Genomic DNA, 25,329 nt, shown 5'->3' with positions numbered 1-25,329 from the left:
AATCAATTTTGAATCAACATGGTAAGGTTGCAAAGGAATGCTGTGATGTGTTTACCTTCTTTGGCAGGGGCAGGACTTACAAGATCCCTTCTAGTTCTTTATTTTGACCACCCTCTGTCATTGTATGCAATGAGCCTGTAGGGCTTAGCTGGCAAAATTCTTTCTTACGACATATACTGTGTTAGATTTTATAATAGTTTTCAGTGGCAAGTACTTACCTTTTGATAACGCTGAGGTACAAACGGAACAGTCTTGTTATGATTGCACTGAAAGAATGAGGATGTGAGTAATATCTGTGATATTTGTAAACCAGTGTCTCTTTTTTATTTTTGACCAGTGTATCATAGGGTCATTGAAAAGGTGAAGGGACCTTTGATTTCAAGCCCATTTGTAAGAAAGTTGTTATGTTCTTCAGACCTTGTTCTGTAATGATTAGAAGTGTTAGGGTAAGCAGATTAATGCTTATGATTTTAAAGGTCAGATTTTATAATCCCTTTCATTCTCCATCCTTTTTGTCAGAGCATTTAGTAGAGTAAGATCTCTTACAGAGAAGGAAGAACATGTTTCGGTAATTATCACGAAATATACCATTTTGTAAGCATACACTATGGGAAACTGAATGTGACGGTGATTCACAAGCAGTTTATCTTCCTGATAAAAAACAGTATGAAACATCTATATTCAGTGTGAGGCCAGTGGAATCTTTTTACTCCGTATTTGCTAGGGCTATATATCTATTTAAGTGAGTTTAAACAGGGGAGTGGCAAGGGGTGTTTCATAACCTTACAGGCGATTACAGTTTATAGCCAAATTATCTCCTGAATTACATTAGCTGAAATCAATGTCTTCTAGTAGATGAACAGACTGTTCCATAAAACCTTGACAGATAAAGCATTAATAAGTTTCAGAGCTGACTTGGTCAATCGAATGATCTGCTGACGCTTCTTTTTACCACAAGCCTGCACTTTCAAGTTTAGTGCCAAAGGTTCACTATATATAGCTGAAGACAGCAAACAGATGTTCCCTTTTTGCGCAGGTTTCTAACTAGCTGCCTGCTTCATTATCTCCTCACTGGGGCAGCGTTTTCAGGCAGGAAATTTAAAATATGGTGAAGCTACAGTTGCCCAATCCTGGCCTGGAGGACAGGATACCTTCCCATGCAGAACTTGAGGTCCTTGAGAAAGAAGAGGCAGACTCCAGACCAAAATGGGATAACAAGGCTCAGTATATGCTGACGTGCGTAGGGTTTTGTGTGGGCTTAGGAAACGTGTGGCGGTTTCCGTATCTCTGTCAGAGCCATGGAGGAGGTATGTCTTTAATATAAATTAACTGACTTTGGCTATAAACTAGGTTTACTCTCTCTTTTGGGAAACAAATAATGGAATATGTTTAGAATAGTCGGTTCCTGTAAGAACAGTGATGTTCATCTCTGGAAGACTGTCTAATGGAGAAGGTTATTTCGCAGGATATGAACACCCACTGAAGGCATGTTAGTGATGGAAGGAAAGGAAGGGACTGTTTTTATTTCAGGACACGGGACTGATCAAATCAATCTTGCACTGTCATGTACATAGTATATTTTCTCAATCTAAAATGAATGTTACTTTACATACATACATATATATAATGTATATTTAAAAATATTAATAAACTACTTGCGAGTATGATTCTGATCTCCATCCCAAATGATCTTTTCATAATAGGGTTTTCCTTGGTTTTGGACTGATCTGTCTATCAGCTGTAGGGTCAGTGTGTGTGTAATTTATGATAGGAGTAACAGCATGAAAGTAGTTAACGTTAAGAATAAATGTTATTCTTAATCTGAATCTCTGCTATTTACCATATAATTTACTGTGACTCCTTAGGGTTCAGGTTAGGACTGAATGACCATATTAAAAATTTTGTTTCGCTGTTCTGCTGTTTGTTTTCAAAGATGATCTTGAGCTGAACCATTATGAGCTTAAATATTATGTGACAACATAAATATCTCATTTTCTGACAGTCTTTTCTGCCCACTATCTACTTGTTATCTGCATTTCACTCTGAGATATGTGTAAAACGTGTTTGTTCCTTTGTGAGGTTTGATCTTGAAAGAAAATTTTTGGCTTAAAGAACAGTATTTCAAAGTAATTTTCATTAAATGTACACAGTGAGATGTTTAAAAATTGCTCTTCTTAGTTAGAGTAGGGAGCAAGGAGGGCTCTGTGGGGAGTTGCTGGTACAAACTCAGGGACGTTCAACAGCAGATGACTCAGTTGCAAGAAGACATGCTTTTAACATTAAGATTTTTCTAACATGGGCTGTTGTTTAGAGTTTACAGTGCAAATTGAAGGTCATTTGCAGCCCAGCCAACTCCTGTAACAAAAAAGTTACAAGACAAAAAAAATCATAGCCCCCTTTCCGTGTGTGACAATTTTAATTTGAAAAAATGGATGGATATCTCCAAAATTCATGGCACTCATTGGCTTCTCAGGTTCTTCTACTTAGTCTCAGAAAGTGGACATGTTTCCCAGGGTTGATTTATAGGCACTTTCCTGCTTTTCTGCCTATCTTTCCATTCCCTTGTGCTCTAGCCCTATGAAATGCAGCTGAAAAATGAACATCCAACAAACGCAAAGAACTTGGTATGGATCATGGTTTTCTGACTGATGTCAGGGAAGATTTATGAATTGCGCATGTGTGTCTGTCAGTACCATGCTTTAATTTATCCTTTGGTAGCAATTATTTTTCTTTCTCATCATTCTGTGGCTTGTCCTTGCTCAGGAACACTAACAACAGTTATCCCTGACTTCTGACTTCCCTGGGACTTTCTCACTCAAATTTTAGGCAGAAGTTGAAAGGCAGCACACAGCAAAGAAACGACGTAGCTGGCTCTGGGCTTAGAGCTACTGTACAGATATGTGTCCCTGTAGCCAGACTTGCTACTTTATCAGTTCTTCTGCATAACATCAAATATCATATATGACTCCTATCAATACATAAGAGTGAGCAGCAACGCTTTCCCATTCCTTCTTAAGGACTCCTTAACCTCATCACACGTGAGGGTGGAGAGCTGCTGTGCAATCCCTCCTCCTTCCCTGCTGTGCAGTGCACTTCAGCCTCTTCTGGTAGGTCTAAATCCAACTCCTGCCACCACTGCCATCTTCTCATTACAGTGCCTGTTCTCCAATTTCTCCTTTCGATCAGAAAAAAAAATGGCTCTTGCTGTTCTTTGGATGGGTGGCTTTGAATTTGAACATGTGACTATCCGTGCTGTAAAAACAGATCTTGAAGTTCTTATTTCTGAAGATATTTTGGTGTTGAGACATTTTCTACCTCATAAGATTTTCTGGCTCCTGCATCTCTAATTCCCATTCAGCCATGTTCACAGCACAGCAAACACCCAACAGATGCAGCACTCTGCATCACCTTTGATGGCACAGACACTCTTAAGTCTGGCTTCAGCTACCTCCAGCTGGAAATAAGTATTTACCAGACATTTTGGACAAGTTTTGCGTTAGTCATTGCCACTCAACATGGTGGCCGAGATGATTCACTCTTTTGTGTGGCCCACTCAGGGACACAGATGTGCCTCTGTAACAGAGTAGGGGAAAACTGCAACGTTATGCACCTTCTTCCAAGTTAACTAACACAAAGCATACACCACCCTCATGAGTGCACTGAGGAAACTCCATTTTCCCCTAGTCTGTACAGTGCCTTTTTCTTGGATGGTGTATGTCTTCACACTTCATGTCTCCAAGATATGTCTTCACTGAATCCTGGGTGCAGAGCAGCAGGAATCCCCGCTGCTGCTGTCTTTCACTGGAGATGGGGATTATGCTGCTCCTCAGTCTGTCCCTGCCATGATTATTTTATAGAGTCCTAAAGTTCACTTTGGGTATGATGGTGGACTATGGCCATGCATTAAGAGATGATAGAAAAAAATATAGCTATTTATCACACAGTAAATATCTGCAGAGGATGAGAAAAAGTCCTATGTGATCACCTAATTAGAGGTTGTCTCATAAGGTGCATGCAGAATCAACGTTGCATAGACTACCTCACGAAAATAGTTTCTAATTTCTGAAGGTTGGCTTTGCTATCTTAACTTCTTTCTTTTTGAAATATGAGTTATATGGATGAACATTTGTAGTCATTTAGCACGGGTGAGGTCTGGTAGGAAGGGTGTAGATAGTCAGTATTTCAGCAAGGACATTCCCAAATGAGGTTGGATGCCCACCTACTTTGTGAATCAGTGTTTGCACATTTTATATCCTTCATGAAACGTAAACGGACTATAGTGGAGTATAAAATTTACTCTTGTAGTACTTGGACTTCAAGGAAAGTGGATTTTTTCTCTGCAAATTGACTGTAGTGAAGGTAGTTAGGAACACTGAGTTTATAGATAACTCTTATTTTCAGATATTTGAACTTAAATCTAGAATGATTTGAGGGCTGCTTCTTCCTAACACAACATTATGATAGTGTTTTAATGCTGTGATACCCAAATATACAAAAAGAAAACAGTGGTTACATAATTTACTTACTTTTGTGGTCATAAATTATGAGTTTATCTTTTAAAAAATGGAATATTTACCCCAGTAAAATTTAGTAGAGAAAAGCACATTTTATCTTTTTCATGTCTTAAAAGTTGTAAAATACATCATTACCACAGGTAAACTAGATTTCAATATACATAAAATGTAAAAGCTACGGTGTTTGCCTCAGTGCTTTCACCAACTCAATGAGATTGAAATTTCCTTTCATTTGATAGCTATCTATCTCTGACATTACACATAGCTTTTGTTTAATTTTTATTGAGCAACATGTCATTTAATCAACTGTTAAACATTTTTGTTTCATCCCTGATGAGTATTATAAAAAAGAGGGTGTATATTTAATGTTTAAACCATTGATTAAAAAAAAAGTCTTTAAGTCTACAGCTCACATATGTTTGCAGCAAACCTTGCCACTGCGTGAGGGAGAACTTTTTCATCCCTGTGCGTGCCACACTGACTGAAGTGACAGTAATGACATCAGCAGTTCCTGACTGGTGCTGGTACCCTCACTACAGCTGAGGTCTAAGAATATAGAAAAACATCTAAGAGTATAGAAAAACATCTCCGTCTGAAGTCTACCTGTCTTCCTTTTATGAGGAATTATGTGAAAGCAATAATAATTTTTTCCATCTCACATTAGAAACTCTTAGATTAAAGAGAGAGTAATAGCTATACAGATGTTCAAACCAAATATTATGTGTTCTGAAATACAGTACTGAAACAGGATGAGAATCTAATATCTCAGCTGTAAGGTTTTCAGGCTGGAAGATTACTCATTGTTTATATACATCTATACAGCATTTCTTTTCAGATCATTGGTTTATTTGCTAGGTTCATAAAATTGTGACAGCTTAAAAAGCATTGATTTTTTTTTTTCATGTCCCATATAACAGCTTTGCAGAGTCATTATCACTTATTTTTCCATTATAGCTTCTTTCAGAAAGGTTGGGGAGAAATTGAGAGAAATGGAAAATACAGCAGAGTTGCATTTCTGAGCTGGCTGTTGAATTGAACCCTGGAAAGAGAAGAACCCAAGAAACAGAAAAAAATGGCATATGTAATTGAGAACTGCCATTTTATTTCTCTTGAAAATATAGCAGTATTCCTACAGCTAAATATAGGTAGTTTTACTTATTCGTCCAGTTCTGACATGGCACACCCTGCATTTTTAACTCATCAGAGCTACCTGCTATACATGCTATACATGCCTAGCCCTTCAAACTAGAAATGTTTTAGTTGTATCTGTTTGCGTAGGGATATAGATGCTGCACTGCAGGTGTATGCACACACTATGTACTTTATGTCTGTGATAACAAAAGGGGTGGACAGAGACCCACCTTCTCCATTTTTGTCCATCCCAGAACCTGAAATTTATTTCCCGGTGATTCCAAGGTAGCGAGGAAGCTGGGGAGCTGTGAGCACCCAGTTGGAGAGCACACCTTCTTCACATGATAGATGGCTCCACAAAGGGCATCCTTTCCCCTTTTTGTGGCTGCGCAAGGAAGGTCATGGAGTCCCTTTATCTGACTGCTCTGTCAAAGATGTGTCATGCTTAAAGACTTCTTTTATGACATCTTAATGAAGGTACCTCTGTAAGTATCTCGAGACCTCAGGAAATCCCCTGAGGTTGATAGAGAGCTCGTGGCATGTCCACCGCAGAAGATGGTTCAATTCTGAGGGTCTTGCAGCAAATTTGACGCACTGTGCTGTCCACAGGGAGAGTTACAGTGTAGGGACAGTGCTGTTCCCGAATCCTGCTATCTTGGAGGGTGAGGCATGATGTCTGCCCAGACTGCTAGAGCTGTGTGAATGGCGGTGCACTTTGGATTTGTTTGCAAGAACGTCTCAGGCATGGAAAAACTGGAGCCCTAATCAGAATATCAATCAGCCTGCTTTCTACTGAAAGGGAAAAGTTGAGAGTACCTTTGAATGTTTTCTAAAGGAAATGCTTCTAATGCTTCATAGGAAACAGCCTGATCATCCCTCCCTTCTGCTAACAGAGGTGGTAATGACCAAAAAAATATTTTCTTTGACAGGTATGATAAGAAACAAGTGGTCATAGATTGAAAGGACTATAAAGGCTGTGTATTTCCTTACGCAACGAGATCTTTGACCGGGGGGCGAATGTCTAATGAAGTCCTTAAGCAATATTACTGTGATCTGATGAAAAAAAGTGTTGTGTCTCCATTAAAAGCAAAGATCGTTAAGCAATGCACCTTAGCAGAACTAACTGCTAGTCCATTCTGAAGTTTCAAGAGATGATCTAAAATCACTGCAAGTTGAGTTTCAAAGGGTGACAAGGACTTACCTTGAGTGCAAATGAGGAGTATTTGGATCAGGTAGCTGTACAGATCTATCTTCTGCACTTAATTACCATTGCTGAGGAAGGGCTCTACCAGAGAGAAGTGAGATTGCGGTACAGCAGTGTCCTGGTTTTGGCTGGGATAGGGTTAATTTTCTTCCTAGGAGCTGGTATAGTGCTGTGTTTTGGATTTAGGATGAGGATAATGTTGATAACACGCTGATGTTTTAGTTGTTGCTAAGTAGTGTTTATGTAGTCAAGGACTTTTCGGCTTCCCATGCTCTGCCAGGTGCACAAGAAGCTGGGAGGGAGCATAGCCAGGACAGCTGACCCAACTGGCCAACGGGGTATTCCATACCATATGACCTGATGCTCAGTATATAAACTGGGGGGAGTTGGCTGGGGACCAGTGACTGCTGCTCAGGAATTGGCTGGGCATTGGTCAGCGGGTAGTGAGCAGTTGTATTGTGCATCGCCTATTTTGTATATTCTATCATCATCATTATTATTATTCTTTTCCCTTCCTTTTCTGCTCTATTAAACTGTCTTTATCTCAATCCACAATATTTTTTTTTTTCCGATTCTCTCCCTCATCCAACTGGGGGGGGGGAGGGGAGTGAGCGAGCAGCTGTGTGGTGTTTAGCTGCCGGCTGGGGTTAAACCACGACAAGCAGAGACCTATCCAGCATCCAAAAGGGGAGGTAAAAAGAAAAGATCTGGATGGAGCAGCCATACAAACTCTGTAGGGTCAGGTTTCAGACACTTTAGAGGTGTCTTGGGCTTAAAACAGAGAGAATGCTCTGGAACTAAAAATTGCTGGTATAAACACAATTATCTTGTCTTTATGTCATCTTACCCTCACGAGAGCTCCCAGACAGAGTGCGACAGGAGGGAAGCTGTGTGCCAGCCTGACATGACGTTGGAGCACATGACATATTTCTGGCTGCTTGCAGCTCCACACATTGATAAATAACTTTGTCTCTGTGAAAGGCCAGAGCCTTATGTGCACGCCAGTGCATGTCCCAGCACAGCTAAGCAAGTCCATACAGACAAAATGGGACAAACCTTTAGAAATGCCAGAAACTGTCTGAAAGGACAGAGGGAGTCAGTTCCTTGCAGTGACCGAATCTGACACAGTTTCAACTTCTGAATCCCAGAACTTCTGCCAGAGTTGGGTAAGACTTTTGCATCGTCGACAGGGCACAGACAGCTGAAAAGCACATCACCATTTCTGGCGTAGTTGCCTTTCAGCAGCCAGTCAAGGCATGGAGAGAGGCAGCTCCTGCTGCCAGTAATTTTGTGGAAGTCCCTGGAGTGGTGGGAAGACAGAGGGGAAGAACCTTGTTTCGGAAGTGATCCTAGTGCCTCTAAAATTGAAATATGCCCTGTATGTTTCACATGTTTGTGATGTGAAAATACACATTCAGAAAGACACAAGTCAGGAAATGATTGCTTTAGCGCTGATACCATTGGTAATGTTATCTCAGCTAAGACCACAGTGCTAAATTTAAATTTGCAACTAGAGGAGTTCAGTTTCCTCAAATCTAGGATGGACCACCATCCTTCATTCCTTTCTGGCATTACAAAATAGCCACTTTCCTCCAAGGTGAGAGGGTACCAGCCTGAGGCTCCTAGATCTAACAGGTAGCTGCTCCCCACTAATGCAAGGCTTTTGTTCTTGCAAGGACTACATGGTCTCTGGAAAAGGGAATGTAGCTGAGATGTCAGAAATGGGGAAGAAATCAATGGAATACTGTCCTCCTTGGTGATGATGTCCATATTATCCATTTCCAAAGGTGATAGATTGACACAGAAGAAAGAGAGGAAGAGTCAGCAGAGTTGGAAGTTTAGCAAACTTCTCTACAAATAAAAATTCGTAATAAGTCCTTCAGTTTTTCACTAATAAAAAATATATCCAAAGTCTCTTCTTTGAAAACTCTTCCATTTGTCAGTCTCTGTTTTACAGTGATAGATAGTTTTTAATGCATACAAGATGAGCTACACCAATTTTGAAAAGTGTTAGATTTTTAGTAGGAAGTTTTTGTGTTGCTAAATGACATGCTTTAGTGAAGTCAGAATATCATGTCTGTACAGCTACCTTTGGCAACTGGCTTCAACAAAAAATATAGTTGCTGGAGCATCAGAGATTAGTCATTCAACCTGATGTGTGGCATATGCATTTTCAAAGTGCTCAGCATTTTGAATAGCATTTTATGTATTCAAAACCACTGATTTTGATTAGTAAATTTTAAGAATGTCAATGAAAGATGAGTAACTAGCATTACTTGAATTCTGTAGGAGTGGAAAGTAGCTTGCCAATTTCATTATAATAGTGGCCACTTGATACAAAAATATTGTTTTCAGTAGACTTTATTGAGGTACACAGAAAATGAAGACTTTTCAGTAATGATAATTTCTGAAACTCTGGTGTAGACAATATCAAGAAGATACCCCATGGAGCAGAAAAGCATGCAGTTCAGCTCTTCCAAAAAACACTCAACTGCCTTGAATTCAAAACTATAGTTTCCATTCTTCAAATTTCCTCTTTCACTGTTACCTGATTTTCATTGCATATGTGAGAAAAATACCCAAACCTGTTCACATACTGTTTTGCATTTTTTTAATGCACTTAGATTATTTAGTGCCTATGATTAGGAAGTTAAAGACTTTTTGTAATGACAGATAATAACCATAATTCTAATACGTAGCAATTTCCAAGCATTTGACTCTGCACTTTGGTATTCCACTGTGGTGTTATATATTATCTCCATGACCGAGGTTCACTTTATTCAGGAAAAAATTAATTTAAACTACTTGTCCTATACTAACCAGTCTTGTCATAATTAACAAGGTTTGAACCCTGAACTTCAGATCTCTTCTACTCAAACATAAAAGCTATTGAACACAGTTGCCAGGAATTTATTGGTTATTTTATGTAGACAGCCCCAGGCTCCTGCCTAATCTTTTGAGGCATCTTGCTTAGTTCATTCAACTACTTCATATAATTTGCATGATTCACAGTTATAAAACCATAAACTTTTGCAGAAAAAAAAGGAAGTCATTCCAGGAAAGTAACTACCTTTCCTCCACTTGCAATCCAAAGGTGGCTTCTTCGAAGTTTAACCTTGGGAGTGTATAATTTGTGTTTATGTTTGTCACGTGGGAAAAATAAGAATTCCTACCTGAAACCACATATGTAATGAAGTCCCCTGCTTGGGCAATCAGGCAAAAGCATTGTTCAGAAATTGGAGAAGGGTTTCCACAAGTATGCTTACAACTCGATTGCTGTTTCAAAAGTCCTCAGAACTGCAGTTTGCGCTTTATTGTAGTACTTCACTGATGGGAAACGTCTTTTTTTTTCTTATCCATTTCAGGAGCCTTCATGATCCCTTTCCTGATTTTGCTAGTCCTGGAGGGTATCCCCCTGCTTCATCTTGAGTTTGCCATTGGTCAAAGGCTGAGGAAAGGCAGTGTGGGTGTCTGGAGCTCTATCCACCCTACCTTGAAAGGGGTTGGTAAGTCTGAAGAGGATACAAAAAGCCACTTAAGAAAGCACACCTGAGAAAGGGATTCCAAGATCTTTTCCTTTTCCCTTCTCACTAACTTTCCATTGATAGGTCACACTAATCATGATAAGGCACTATGGCAATTTTGTGTCCATGTCCCCAGGTACTATGGGTTCAGTTAAAACCTTTCTCTAATTTGAGACCAATTTCGGGCTTCAGAGATAATTTCTGTATTACCGATATTGGCTGTTTTTACCATTAGAATGAATGTTTAAGTGTGCCAAAAATTTGTTCTGTAACTGTTCTGTGGATAAATAATAGTTGAATCTTTCTCTAAGCTGGTCTACCAGACTTCAGCTCCATGTAATGTTACTTTCTTACATCTGAGAGAGGTACCACGCTAAAAGCTAGGGAGACAGTATTTTGCAGAAAGTACTTCTTCACAACTGCATTAGACTTCTGAGTATTCAAACACTCTATCTGACAATGTAGTAAAAGCAGCAGGATGCACGCAGCATTAAAAACTCCACAGATACCTCATTACACAGGAAACACCGGAGGTGCCATCTGAACATCAGGAAACACTGGATGGGTGACCAAATACTGGCACAGGTTGCCCAGAGAGGTTGTGGAGTCTCCATCCTTAGAGATATTCCAAATCTGCCTGGACATGGTCCCGGGCAACCGGCTGTAGGTGGCCCTGCTTGAGCAGGGTGTTGGACAAGATGACCTCCAGAGGTCCCTTCCCACCTCAGCTGTTCTGTGATTCTGTGATTACCACACACTTGAAAGGGAAGCAACGCAGCCATTGAGGACTGTTGTTGGCATCCACTGCATCTGTAAATCAGTTACAAAAGATATTTGTTCATTGCATCTGGAATTTTTCAAACTTCTTCAGAACCTAAGAGCTCTCAGGAGCTAATCATTAGCGTTTACTGTCTGCCAGAGAAGTCACCAGAGGTTGATTACTTGGGAGCAAGTGGAGAAGGAGAGATACCAGCTTGAATCCTGCAGATTCAAGACTATGCCTCCTGGCAGCTATCCCTCCTATACAACAAAGATTAGCCAAACACATCTGCTGACCTCTGCAGCGACATTGTGGAAGGGGAATAAAATCTAATCATTTAGGCAAAATCCCAAGTCAGTTGAGCTTTACGTGTACCCAGCATCCCAAACTCCCTAGATATTAGCGGGCAAGACTGTGTACAGGATTGTGTAGTGTCTGTAGGGAGTTAGTCCACCCATAATGTTGGCTCCCAAATGTGTGTCAGCTTCAGTCCCAGAGCAGTTTTAGGCTGTACGTCTATGTAGGACTCACCTGTCCAACCTTTAGGTAACGAATTCACAGTGATTAAACCTACATCCAAAATAAAGAGAGGAGAGGGGAAAGGCTATAAACCATGGAATTAGGGTGCGGAGGAGAGTAGGGAAAGGTTGAGGCTCATACCATATATTGTGATATGTCTTGAAGACTAAGAGTATTGAAATTTACATTGTGTTCTGATTTTATTTTTTTCAGGCATAGCAGCAATGTTTGTATCCTTCCTGGTGGGCTTATATTATAATACTATTATTGCCTGGGTAATGTGGTATTTCTTCAATTCCTTCCAAGAGCCCCTGCCTTGGAGTACCTGTCCTCTCAATGACAACAGAACAGGTATATTTTATGAAATATTGTATTTTGTTGCGCAGCACATTTTTCCGTTTCTAGCAACTAGCCTAACTGAGCCTCCTTCTGTAAAACAACAGCAAGGCATGGCAGTCCTGTCAGGAACATTGTGCTATTTTAATACTTGTGTTTTGTAAAAATTCACCTTATATAAATCAATGTGATCAATGCTTAATCTTTGAGACAAACTTTGACTTTTTATATGAAACTTCAGGGCCAATTTTGACAGATGTGTTCACATACAGAATATTCTCAAAGAGCAAGTCTAGCATAAACATTAATATTTTTCTGGATTTAGACAATGATGTGTTTCATCCATCTCTTCACCAACAGCCCTCATTAGCATATTGAAAAGGAAGAAAAAAAGACATGCATAATCCATATGAAACACCCGTATCTCTCAATATGACAAGAGTCTATAGCTCCTTGGAGACTGCTTGGTGACAGCAGCTTTGTTTTCCATAGTCAGCCCTGCATGAAACTGTATGAAGCCGGTTTTTCTGGTGGGTCAGTGAACAGCTCTTCCAAGAGCTTTGTTCCTCTCCTCCCAGAATAAGTACAAAAAGCCTCATATAAGGGCGGGCCAGGGCAGAATACTGCACAGGTCAGTGCGTTGCAGGGAGCTGAGAATCTAGCCTAAGCTGACAAGGCCTTGAACAATGGCCCACAAAACAGAAAGACAAAGTATTGCTGATCCGAAGGAGTTGTGGGAGGGGAAGAGCCGCCTGGCTGCAAGAAGCTGTGGGTAGGTGCCCACACCCCATCAGGCAAGGAAGAGCAGGATGCACATGGAAAGCCCAAAGTAGTTTGTTTTTTTTTTTAAGATGAGGTAGGAAGTGTACAATCATTGAAAAACATCTGCCTAACTGCTTTTCTTCTACTAAAAGAAAAAATATTCTATGCAATATACATACATTTATGCTCAGAAATCCTCTACCACGCTTTCTTTGGCACAAGAGGCTTCTAACCTCACATTTTTGTAGGAAAAAAGGATCATTATAAAGATAGAAGAGTCTTTGAGTGAGCTTCAAAGATTTTATCTGCATAGTTGAATTAATAGAAATAACAATAAAATCTGTATTAACATCCCTGTTAAACAACTCTCTTTAAAATCTCTCATTTTTCCATGAAACCAGCCTCTAAGAATCTGAAATTTGCCAACAACAAAGTCGTTGGCGTTAGGTGGTATAATTTAGAACACTGGTGTTTATTATTTATCTTCCTTTTTTTTCAAGTAAATAAAAGACATACAGAATGAAAACCTTTTTGTGATTACAGATTACATAGAAGAGTGTGCCAAGAGCTCTCCTGTAGATTATTTCTGGTACAGAGAAACATTGAACATCTCCACTTCCATTGACGATTCAGGCACTATACAGTGGTGGCTTTTGTTATGTTTAACATGTGCATGGGGTGTACTGTATGTGTGCACAATCAGAGGCATCGAAACAACAGGAAAGGTAACTATTTTGTTTTTTTATGAGATGATATTCATGATGCTTTTGTGATTCCTTATTCATACAGACTTAATCATACTGTAGAAACTGCAGGTTTGTTGAGTGAAAGCATGTCTAAAACTTCGTGTGTCATTACTGGGGCTGCTTATTTAAGAAGGAAACTGTATGAAATGGAATTTGATTTGTTTTTATTTGATTTATATGGAGATTTTTGTGAGCAATTTGGCTTCCTTGTCCTTATAGGTCCTAGTAAAACATTCTTTAGGTATTACCACCTTAACATTAATATTAGCCTTTAATGCAGGATTGAGGGACTCTGTCTTTTTGCTATGGCTATTCTTTTCAAAAAAAACATGTACAGATTTATTTGTGTTTGTGCTAGTCCTTAATATTATCCTTCTAAAAGGGTGACAAATGTTCTGCTGCCCAGCGAAGCCCTAAGAGCCCATCCTTGCATCGGCAGCATCAACCTGATCCCAGGGTGTAGATTATTTTTTATGCTGCTTTTGAATGATCTGAGTTGAATTTCAACAATGACAATTTGTCTTAAATAGAGCACTGTAACTGTAAAAATATTTATTATCAAAATGTACTGCACATACTCTTTCTCTTGAACATAGTTTTCTGTAGTACGTTAATTGTGACTCGTTGAAACTTGCCACTATTGTTAGTCACAGTACCTCGTTTATTCCCCTCTTTTCTTCCCTGCATTGCTATTTTTATTCAAGTGTTCTGTTTTATTTAAGTGTTTTATTTACATGCTTCTTGTGCAGGCCGTGTATGTAACATCAACTCTTCCATACCTTGTGCTTACCATTTTTCTAATCCGCGGCTTGACGCTGAAAGGATCAACCAATGGAATTGTGTATCTCTTCACCCCTAATGTAAGTCACCGCATGGTTCATCCCTTAGGGAAACACCGTGTACTTCTCTCTGTAATTAACAACCAATTGAAAATTAGTGCCCTCCGTTGGTGCTTTTCCAACTATCCCTCAGACACCTTTAAAATCTTGATTCTGGGAGGTGAATCCTTTGCATCGGATGTAAAATATACATATACACACCCATTCTCACACTCTCTCTCTTCACCCCCCATCCAAATCTGTTATAAAAAATGGAAGGATCACCACAGGGCAATGCAATGGGGTTGCCATAAGGGGGCTTGCTTTCTTTTCCTGCATTCTAGTTAAGGACGAGCCTAACTTTAAAGCACAAATCGTCCCGTTGGGAGTAGAACCCATCTAATCAGTATGGCTATATGGACAAAAGACCTAAGAGAATGGTTTAACTAAACAACAGCTTTTAAACAAAATTAAAAGGGTTTCATTTTCCATGAAAAGACCTCTGAATGGTCATTATTAATGCTAAACAATAAACACCTTTTCTGGAAACAAGCACGGCAGCTGTCAGCTATGGAAAGTAAGTTGTTTATCAATTTTCAAAATACTTGTGGAAAACCTACACATAGGTTTTCTTTTCAAAAAAAAAAAAGTAAGTTTGACAAAAATATTGAGCTATTTGTTAACATTCTTCAAAAATGGTGAGTTCTGCATAGTTAATGTGTTTGTTTTAATTATTGTTTTAAATCCCTCATATTCAGTCTAAATAGCAATGTTGCATACGCTTAAAGCTATATGTCTGATGCCTCAGGTTACCGAGCTGGCTAACCCAGTGACGTGGCTGGACGCGGGTGCTCAGGTGTTCTACTCTTTCTCCCTGGCCTTTGGAGGCCTCATTTCATTCTCCAGTTACAACTCTGTTCAGTAAGTAGCCAGGCAAAAGCCAAATTTTATACGAATATTTCATTCTTTCAAATGAAGCATGTCCACTTCTGCCCTATCGTTACACAGTAATTACTTGGGACCGGGACACCATCCCCTCTGCCACGTGAGGCACATCTCTGACTGATCCTAGCTCTCCTGAGCCAAGATTTCAGGTCCTGGTGCTGGCTGATTTCCTGCAGAAAGACGTGGTGACGCAGGCTAGAGAGAAGGGGTCTGGCTGCCCACCACCAGCTGATGAGCAGCAGCTTCCTTTGCGGGAGCGCTCCATGCACGGTGTTGCCCTTTGTCTCCACACTGTTGGAGCTGGGTGATGGTACACACATTTCAAAGCAATTTACAGATCACAGTTCAAATCCTTAGCTTAGAGATTGGAAGATATATCTAGGGGTTTTGAAATTCAAATTCGGTTCCTTCCTTTATATATGCGATGGGGTCAGGGAAGACATGGAGCACAAACTCCTATCACCCAGTCAGCAAATTACGACATGGTGCTGTATTCTACACTCACCCTCCCAAAATATTGGAGCAACCGCCAGTGCCTCCATCCCTTCAGCACTGTCCTCTTGAAAGACAAACTGTGCGGCCTGAACCTAATGTTTTTGATAAATGTCTCCGAATTAAGTTTTGGTTGTCTGGTTTGGTCATGCATTCAGAAATCTGTGTTTCGGTTTTGGCTCAGGTTCGACCACACCAGCATTTCAGTCACTGATGTAATTCCCTGCCACCACTCTTGATTTCAGATGTTTTTCACAAGTTTGTCTGGAATTTTTGGTGCCTGCGAGTCTCGGTGCGAGGTGACAAGCCCCGCTTCTGGCCCAAGTCAATGTTCCCACAACCGTGAGGAGCAGGGCTGAGAATGTTCTGCATTTTTCCAAAAGGAGGAGCTTGAGCATCTTACTTTCTCTGAAGGGAAGAAATATTTTTATCAAGCTTGTCATTGAGAATCTCATGTCACAGTGAAAAAACTGACGCGAGAGTACAGCAAGGAATTTCAATTCAATGCCTTCCGCCCGCTAGAGACCTATTTGCAACGCTATAGATGAGGAAAGGTCACAGTGTCACAGGTGTTGGCTGGACAGGCTTGTCTGTCTTCTCCTCTTGAAGATGATCAGACAATCAAATATGACAACGTCAAGTTAATCTCAGTAGTCCTCTCTTGCCCAAGAGAAACGCAGTATCTAGAGCTTTACAGCCTTCTCATAAAACAATTAACTAATTTAATATTGATTCTTTATCTTCTCTCTCTGATTAAAGTCTCTTTCTGGCTCTGCAATTTTTTCATCTTGGCACAGATGCGCTGGCAAGTGCCTGCAGCAGAGAAATCTCTACAAAGCAGTTTGACTTTCACAATGTAACAGCTTGTCTACCCGACCTTATCAGCATAACGTTCCATCGTATTTCCAAACCTTGAGGACATTTTGAACCATCTTCTGTCCAACAATCAAACAAAACTGTTCCCAAGTGCTCTTGGCTACTGCAATTTCACCATACCAAAGTGCTATGGAAACTCTTGGTCACTTTTCTCTTCCGACTGTCCAAATTCAAACCCAAATTTTTCACCTCGCAGCAGAACACCCCAGCAGCTGAGATACAGCTTATGCCAATGTGTGTCTGCACACAGGCAAGCCAGGCATGAAAAGGAGGAGACGTACTTTCTTGCCCTTCGTGTTTTATTTTCCATGAGCCAGACATGGAAACCACTCAGGCAGTTATTCCTTATGAACAGGATTGTTTGAGGGGAAAAAAAAACCCACATAGCTATTAAACTGCTTAAAGCACCAAGTTTTAATTCGCTAAATCTATCTTTAACAGCTGTAATTGTATATTCTTAGAGAGCACATTGATATACCTATGTGTCTGTAGACTACTTTTTTGTTAGCCTTGGTAGCCAGTTTTTAGTATTTATTTTGGGAATGCGTTTGAGAGCCATTCTTTTTTTCTCTTTGAATTGTAGCAATAACTGTGAGAAAGATGCCCTGATTATCTCACTGATCAATGGTTTCACGTCCATCTATGCAGCAACTGTCATATACTCCATCATTGGATTCAGAGCCACAGAAAGATATGATGACTGTTTTGACAGGTAAGTTATTGAAAAAAAAACCCAGAATATACAGTGTTTGTTTGGCCGAGGCAGCTCTGTTAGCCTGATGATAATGGATTTGTTATTTCTGAACAATTGCAGCTCCTGACCCACATGGTATCAGACTACCCATTTCTTCAAAAAATTTAAATCATGTGGTATCAACCCCATAGGGAGTGGTAATTATTTGAGCCACGTTATTTCCTAGATAGGTGTTGTGTAAGCAACCATATTTTACATTATTCCTTGATGTTTCCAAAAAGTAACAAGGGAGGAAGAGGATATTCCATATTTTAATGTGTTTTTTTGAAACAGTTCTTTCATAAACTGCAGTTTATGTAACAATTTCTATTTACATAAAGGTAGATTCAATTCGTGATACATTATTTCACTAAAACATGCTAGAATATCTATAGTTTTAGATGTCAATGTGAAAAATTAATCATTTGCAACAATGGATATGAAAGATGTTCTCAAGGAATGTATTTACGTAACTGGATAAGGCAAGTTTCAATAAAACTGTTTCTGTGAAAAAAATGTATTTTTCATTACATCAAAAACAAACAAACAAAAAAAGGGTACTCGGCTGCTGCTGCTGCTGCTATTTCTACTGTGGCTGATGTCAAATCCTCAAGGGCCACCTGACATAGTGGCCAGACTATGCAGGTCTGCCTTGGAGAGCACTTGCAATGAGCCACTGAAAGCACTGCCCATTTTAAGAAAGCTCCCCGTGACCAGGCAGCCCTGGCAGTCCTGCAGAGCCCTGCCCACAGCTGGATCACAGTGTAGGCACCTCAGGTACTGCTAGGGACTCTGCACACTACGTTGGGAAATTACCCAAATTAATTCATTAAATTCTTCCCATTTTAATTCATTAGCTGAAGCTCTACCAGCCACTGGAAAATTGTCTAGAAACTCTGCAAAAAAAAAAAAAAAGCAGAATTCACAATAATCGATGCCTGCCGAGCTGACATATGGCATGAATGTAATATACCCTGGTGCCTGTGTCAGCTCTGTGTTGAGGTTGCCTCCTGGAGAGCTTAAATGCTTAGGTCTCATCAGAGGCACCTAATTTTACCAGAGCAATTCAGAATCCCTTCTAACCGGCGCTGCCAGACCCTGCGGGTTCCAGTCAAGTTCCTCCACATCAGCTCTAAAAGTGCATGATACATAACTGCAGACACCTTACTCATTCCCAGAAGCTGGGAACTGGTGCCCAGTCTGCAGTGCAAAGATGGGCACCTAACTTCTGCACAGGTCCCCCATCCATTTAGCTGTCATCTGTGCCGTGAAAGACAGCATCAGACTCACCTTGGAAGAGGAAAGAAAGAACTGCACATGCACCAATCTGCTGGACTCCAATTTCAAAATCTGATCTTGAGCAACAGAAACATTGCTTCCTTTGTACCTTTATAAAAGACATCATGCTCTTAATAACTTGCTTGATGACGAAAATGAATCCTGTGAATAAATAATTTCAAATTATGTGTATTTCACTTTTTCAGAAATATTCTTACTCTGATGAATGCATTTGATTTGCCAGAAGGTAACGTAACCCAAGATAACTTTGAGCAAATGCAGCAGCTATGTAACAGGACTGATCCGACGATTTTTGCAAGCCTGAAATTTGAATCTTGTAATCTGGAAAGTTTCCTGAATGATGTAAGTTTAACACCCTGACTCGTATCGATACCATAAATATGGTAGGAGCGCATAGCAATTTTTTAATTGCCTAATGCTTTTTCTTCTGAGGTTGTTGGTTTTTTATGTATTTCCACTGATTGATTGCAATTGGCTTGAAATGCTCTAGGACTGAAGAATTACCTTTGTTTACCCCATTTTGCTTTTGAAGAGATAAACTTTTTAATTCCTCTGAAAAGTATTGGCAACCTGTCAGACTAGTACCTAAAACCACAAGTGTTCTAGGCTGACCTCATGTAGCTGGCAAAATAGCAGCAGGTATTTCTCTGGAACTAGCTGGTGGCAGCCGTGGTGGGACAAGACGACTAGGGAAGAGACTCCCAGAGCGAGGAAGCAGCTGGAGCAAGCCCTGTCCCGATCAGTACGAGTGTGTCACAACAGGGAGAGAATGGACCTTGACACCGGGGTGAAAAAAGTTACAAGAAGAATTAAATGGGTGCGCCTTTTTTTTTGGTTAAAAAGGTGGTGAATTACAGATGAAAATAGGTGCCCATAAAATTCCACGAAATAGAATTTGTATTATAATTACAGTAAATATATTGCTGCGTTAGGAGGTCTTTGTGGAACCAAAAACCATAAGTATGGTGTAGCATACACCAAATCTAGTGAATACCAATGTAAATTTAAGTGCGGCGCAACGTTAATGAGCCTAATTTTGGAGCTTCTGAAATCTTCCACAGGGAGTTGAAGGAACTGGCCTGGCCTTTATTGTCTTCACTGAAGCTATCACCAAAATGCCTATCTCGCCTCTGTGGTCCATTCTCTTCTTCATCATGCTCTTCTGCTTGGGTTTGTCATCTATGTTTGGAAATATGGAAGGTGTGCTTGTACCTTTACAAGATCTTAAGATTATACCTCCCAAAGTGCCTAAGGAACTTGTTACTGGTAAGTGCCTTTTTAGAGACAAGTGACCTCTCTCCTCCCCAGGGAATAGCTTGTATGCTGAAAAATCAACCCACCACCCATCTACTTTCTGATCTGGCACGCTCCTAAGACTCCTAGATAACCTACTGAAGGTTTTCTCATGTCCCCCAACGGAGCAGCTCCTGTGAGGTTCCTCCTGAGCCTGCAGACAGCTGCTGACCCCGTGGCTTGCCCCTCAGCCTGCTCGTGATGATTATCATCTCCTCCATCGGGAAGCTGGAGGACCCGAGTCCTTCACGCAGGCAGGATTTCTCTCAGTGCACCATTGTCCCACCGACTAGGAAGAAGAGGACCTGTTTTCTCTCCTCAGCCTTCTCCCGTTTTGTTTGCAGCATCACCCACCTGGGCAATGTTAGGAGGGTTTTGCCATTTTACCTGCGCAGAAGCAGAGTACCATTAAAAAATAAAGTGGTTACCTTCAGGCTGCAACTGAATTTAAAGTTACTTAAAAAGTTACTGGGAAAATATCTTACTTTTTTTTCTTTTGCCTCCTTTGTCTAAATGTGCTGTTGTGTTTTTTTTTTTTCCCCACAGGTCTCATTTGTGTGGGGTCTTACTTCATAGCTTTCATTTTTGTGCTGGAGTCTGGTAATTACTGGCTGGCTCTATTTGACAGTTTTGCTGGCTCTATTCCCTTGCTAATAATTGCATTTTTTGAGATGTTTTCAGTCGTCTACATTTATGGAATAGACAGGTATGGAATACAAGTTAAACATTACTAGAAACTAGTGCATAAATTGATTAGTTGTATAGCTGCGATCTTGCTACATCTCAGTGCATAGAATTTCTGTTATAGAAATCACTGAAATTATGCAACTGTAGTTTAGGATTGCTTATATGATTTTGGTTTCTAAAATACTTCTCAACAAAAAGAAAAAATGCTTTGTTAAGAGTGCAGTGGGGATTTTTATTTGTACATGAAAGCTTTCCACTTTATGAATACATTAATCATAGATAAAGCTCTATAACAACCAGCTAAAATAAACACATCCTTAAAACATTGCAAGAAAATATTAAGCATTAGCAAGTGCCCTAGAGTGTAATAATATGAGTGCAAATAATTTATTTTTAAAGTCAGCATCAGAATGTACGTATTTGCAACAGTTACGTAAGTGCCACTATAGCTCATTTACATTTTAAATATGGTGACATTTAGAGTAAGTCTTCTTCAAAATAATTGCATTAAATATTTAATTAGCAGAAGCAAAGCACAAGCACATCGGCACTGAGCTGAAAGTTTAAAACAGGGGTATATCCCAGGAGTGTTTAAAGTGAGTGCTAAATGATACTGTCCAAAGCAGGGACCTCCAGGCAGGCTGCAGGTATTGTTTTACAGCAGGATGCAAATCCAAGGCTACTGAGATACGTTCTTAGCTGATAGATTCAGGACTTTATCAGTTGTAGCAGTGAGTAATTATCCTATCAACTTTCTAGACATGCAATAAATCAAATTTCGCCATCTTTCTGCTCATAATTAATACGTAAGAAAAAAGCGTGGGGCCTTCAGTCACCCATAGGTTTTGCTTGAACCTGTGCCAGACCCACCAGCTGTGCGGCTCCTGGCGATGGGGTGAGTGCCCTCGAGGCCCATTTTCCCACACGCAGAGTTTTGTATTACCGGAGGAGGCATGAATCAACTTAGGTAAATTAGAGAGCAGAGGGAGTACCCTAGAGAAAGAAGGCTTATTTTAATTTGTTAAGGACAGAAAAGTCTGTGTTGATCACTTTTCCTTCCCTTTAAAATCTCAGAACACTTTACAAGGTCAAATTAAAACTATTCCCAGGACACAAACATGGGCTGAGGCCGTAGAGGGGTGAGGACTGATTCAGAAAAGAGCTTCACACCAAACTTTCATCCTCCTGGCCAGTACACGTGGCTGTAGCCCTCTTTGAGTACGGAGCTTATCAGGGCTGCCCAAAGGTGGTGTTATCTGCTCCAGATGAGTTTCTGTGGCCTTTTTCTGAGAAAGGGTCATTGGTAAAAAGATGGCTCTCCTGCTTGAAGGAGAACCTGCGTGTTATCCATGACACTCATGTGAACTACACCTGGACGCGCTCTGCAGTCGGGACATGGGGCTCCATATCATTTTAAGAATGACACCCAGATCTTAGAAGTTAGGAATGAAAAGATAAAATAAATTTATGTAGTAACTGAGACTCAGCTGAATTCTGTGTGTTGTTCATAGCTGTAGGACCAACTGAATAGTTCCCTCAGACTTATCCCCACAGGATACGTAGGAAAGCCAGACAAAAGGACTAACAACAAAAGCCCCAAACTTCCAAAATATTATTTTTTAAGAATTGTGTGTACATGGTGCTGCATCATATGCAGAGGTCATAAATTGGTTCAGGACTGATGCAGACAGTATCACTCTCAATGCAGGGATTGTTTCTTCTTGTGGAGACATTTTTGCCCTATTGTCCAGTGCACGCTCTATGAATAACCCAAATAACACATTTGTAGGTGTTCTTAATAACGTGTAAAGTTAAATATTGTTTCAGTACTCAACCTGAAAAAACTGGTAGAAATCCAAATTAAGCAAACATAGAATCTAATTTTAAAAATTACCCCAATTTGCTTTTGCTCTTTTTTAATACTATGTCATTCCTTTTAATTTATGCAGCTCTGAGATGCTTACCGAAAAATCGCGAAACAATACTGCAGTATGTTATAGGGAAAGTCCATCTGCATTGACTCTTCCGTGTCGAAACTATTTCGCATATGCTTCACAGACTTTGTTAAGAAAGTACATTTCCAGAAATAATTTTCCTGACTTACTTTTAAGAACTACAAGTTAAAAACTTCTAACATAGTTGCAACGATATCTGCCTTAATTTGAACTACTTAGGTCTAACTCCTGATGTTGTCATCGATCCTCGCTTCCCACTGACATTAGCAAAGTCCTGGGAAGCGCAGCGAGGCGTAGTTTGGAATTCCCTGTTTCTGAGCAGGTACGCTTTGATCCTGACCAGTTTTTACTGTCCTGAACTTTCTGTTTTTGTTTCTAGGTTTAACAAGGATATTGAGTTCATGATTGGACACAAGCCTAATATTTTCTGGCAAGTTACCTGGAGAGTTATCAGTCCTCTCATTATGTTAGTTATCTTCTTCTTTTATTTTGTGGTGAAGGTCAACGAAGAACTGCTCTACAGCATTTGGGACCCTAGCTATGTAAGTATATAAAACCAAAATATTTATTTAGAATTATTTTCTGTATTCTTCTTTAGCGTAAGAGTCATAGTCAGTTATAGTCATCTCCCATCTGAAACAGTTTTCTAGTAAAAAACTTACTACAAGACATAAGGTAATAATAAGAAGCAACACTTAGAAAAATAAGTCCTAAATTCAGCTGTGATGCCTGCAGCTGGCATACAGTGACACCTGAGTAGCTTTTCTGATGTGGACAAAACCAAAACATTAGTCCAGTTGTCGGGCAAGACTGAAACGGATGTCTGTTCCCCAGTAGGGATTAGAGAAGAGCTGGAAATGTCACAACCTTTCCATGTTGACAAAGGACCAAATCTGTGAAGCCATTTTGATATTGCACTTGTTTCTGTGTGCTTTTAAAATCGCAGAACTGCAGTGGTGCTGGTTACTCATCACTGACAGAAGAAATTAATATTAATTAATATTAATATCCAGATTTCTTCTTTCCTCTTCCAAATGCATTGGTATGATTTAAACTGTAATTGCAGCAATAAGTTACCTACTTTTCCTTCCCCGCCCCTTGCAGAATAAAAAGCTGTACAAAGTGTTTCTCCATCACCCCATCTCTTCCCTGCCTGTCTACCTCTGCTTTTTGTTCTCTGGCCATAAGGACCAGTCGCCGTCCTTAAAGCAGGAACAGCCATGCAGCACACTTAGTTTGTGAAGATGAATTTTTATTTTCATAAGACAGAGACAGAAAGGGAGAGAAAGGCAGACGGGGAAATGGGACTGCTTTCTTCTCTCCCCCTTGGTAACCTCACTTCCTTCTTAGCAATGTTTCAGCCCTCCCGCACTCTTGCTCTCAGCCTTCCCACCCAAAGGCTGTTTGGCCACCAAGCCCTGGTGGCCCGTGAGCGCCCCCGGCCCCACACTCCTTTGTGCCTGGGAAGCGAGCCAGGAGCAGTCCCACCAGTCTCCCTTCCTGGCTCTTGCTTCTTTCACGCCATCTTCTTTCCATTGCTTTTAAGTAAAAGTAAGTCCAAACCAGCTGAGAGTGGAAAACCTTGAGCTGGAAACTGCTGTGGAATTGGCAAATTCCAGTGTGCCATTGTGGCTGGCTAGTGTTCTGATTACATTTTTGATCTGTTGAATTATTGAATGTGCGCATGTTCCCAGGTATTTGCTCCTCACGACTTTCTACAACTTGATTGTTTGCTCTTTCAGGAGGAGTTCCCCAAAACACAGAAGGCTGAATATCCCAATTGGGTGTATGCTATTATTGTAATCCTCGCCGGAGTGCCTAGTTTGGCCATCCCTGCCTTTGCCACCTACAAAGCCATCAGAAATTGCTGCCAGAAAAAAAATGATCGTACGGGCCTTATAATCTCCACATCTGAGACTTCTGTTAATGGAAACTTAAAGTATTCAGCATAAAACCGTTTAAAAAATTGTGGAACAATGCTTTGTCAGTTGGAAAAGTAAAAATTTTTTTTAAAGAATCCAGAGTTAATTTTATTTCCATAAAAGGATAACTGTGTGTTGTTTCCAGGTAAACATTGGTTTACTTAACAGTGCAATGCACAGTGAAGAGGCTTAGGTCCTGGAAGCAAAAGAGCCACATTTGCAAGTGATTGGGGCACCAGGCCAATTCATTTGTCCTCCTTCTGGTTTTGAAGCCAGCTTGTTTGAAACTGGCTTGCAGTTCTCTGTTTGGGGATGCACTGCGCTTGACATGCCGTAAGTGACTCTTCCATGTGCAATCATCCTGGCTGGGTGGCCAATATGAAGGGTAACTTAATACTGACTTCTCTTGCACATTAAATTCTTTTTACTTTACATGCCACTGTGTTGCACAAAGCCACCAATATTACTTCTCTCATGCAGAAGTTTAAAATATTTAATAAAAACCTTTCTAAGTACGAGAATGGCAGTTTGATTCATTTATAATTCTGGATATTTTATTAATTGCCTATTATTTCCAAGTTCCCAGCAGATAGCGCTGCTTTTGCTGATGACAGCAGAGGTAATCTTGCAATGGGGCAGCAGCAGTTCAGGAAATGGCAAAATCTGCCTTCTCTGGCACCCACGGGCAAGGGGTGCACCACTTGCCTGGGAGGTCCCTGCTGATTGGGGGATCCAAGGCACCCAAGCGGTGCAAAGCTTCTTGCTCTCACCTGTCACAATCAAGGTGGGTAGCTCTAGTTCACGTACACAGCG

The 25,329-nt window shown here is 40.3% G+C and overlaps 1 protein-coding gene across 1 annotated transcript; it reads left to right on the top strand.

Annotated features, from left to right (window-relative positions):
* Positions 1 to 987: 987 nt before the first annotated feature.
* LOC142078961 (sodium-dependent neutral amino acid transporter B(0)AT1-like) lies at positions 988 to 24,560 on the top strand. Its single transcript, XM_075142332.1, has 12 exons — positions 988 to 1,307; positions 10,215 to 10,355; positions 11,866 to 12,003; positions 13,294 to 13,475; positions 14,246 to 14,356; positions 15,123 to 15,235; positions 17,211 to 17,339; positions 18,845 to 19,001; positions 19,721 to 19,925; positions 20,499 to 20,658; positions 22,974 to 23,136; positions 24,337 to 24,560. The coding sequence occupies exons 1-12, from the start codon at positions 1,106 to 1,108 to the stop codon at positions 24,544 to 24,546; spliced, it is 1,911 nt and encodes a 636-aa protein (XP_074998433.1). The 5' UTR covers positions 988 to 1,105; the 3' UTR covers positions 24,547 to 24,560.
* Positions 24,561 to 25,329: the final 769 nt, after the last annotated feature.

This window comes from Calonectris borealis, chromosome 2 (genome assembly GCF_964195595.1).
Source record: "Calonectris borealis chromosome 2, bCalBor7.hap1.2, whole genome shotgun sequence".
Classification (NCBI taxonomy): Eukaryota; Metazoa; Chordata; class Aves; order Procellariiformes; family Procellariidae; genus Calonectris; species Calonectris borealis.
The sequence above is the reverse complement of the archived record's forward strand: the minus strand, read 5'-3'. Positions and strand labels throughout refer to the sequence as shown.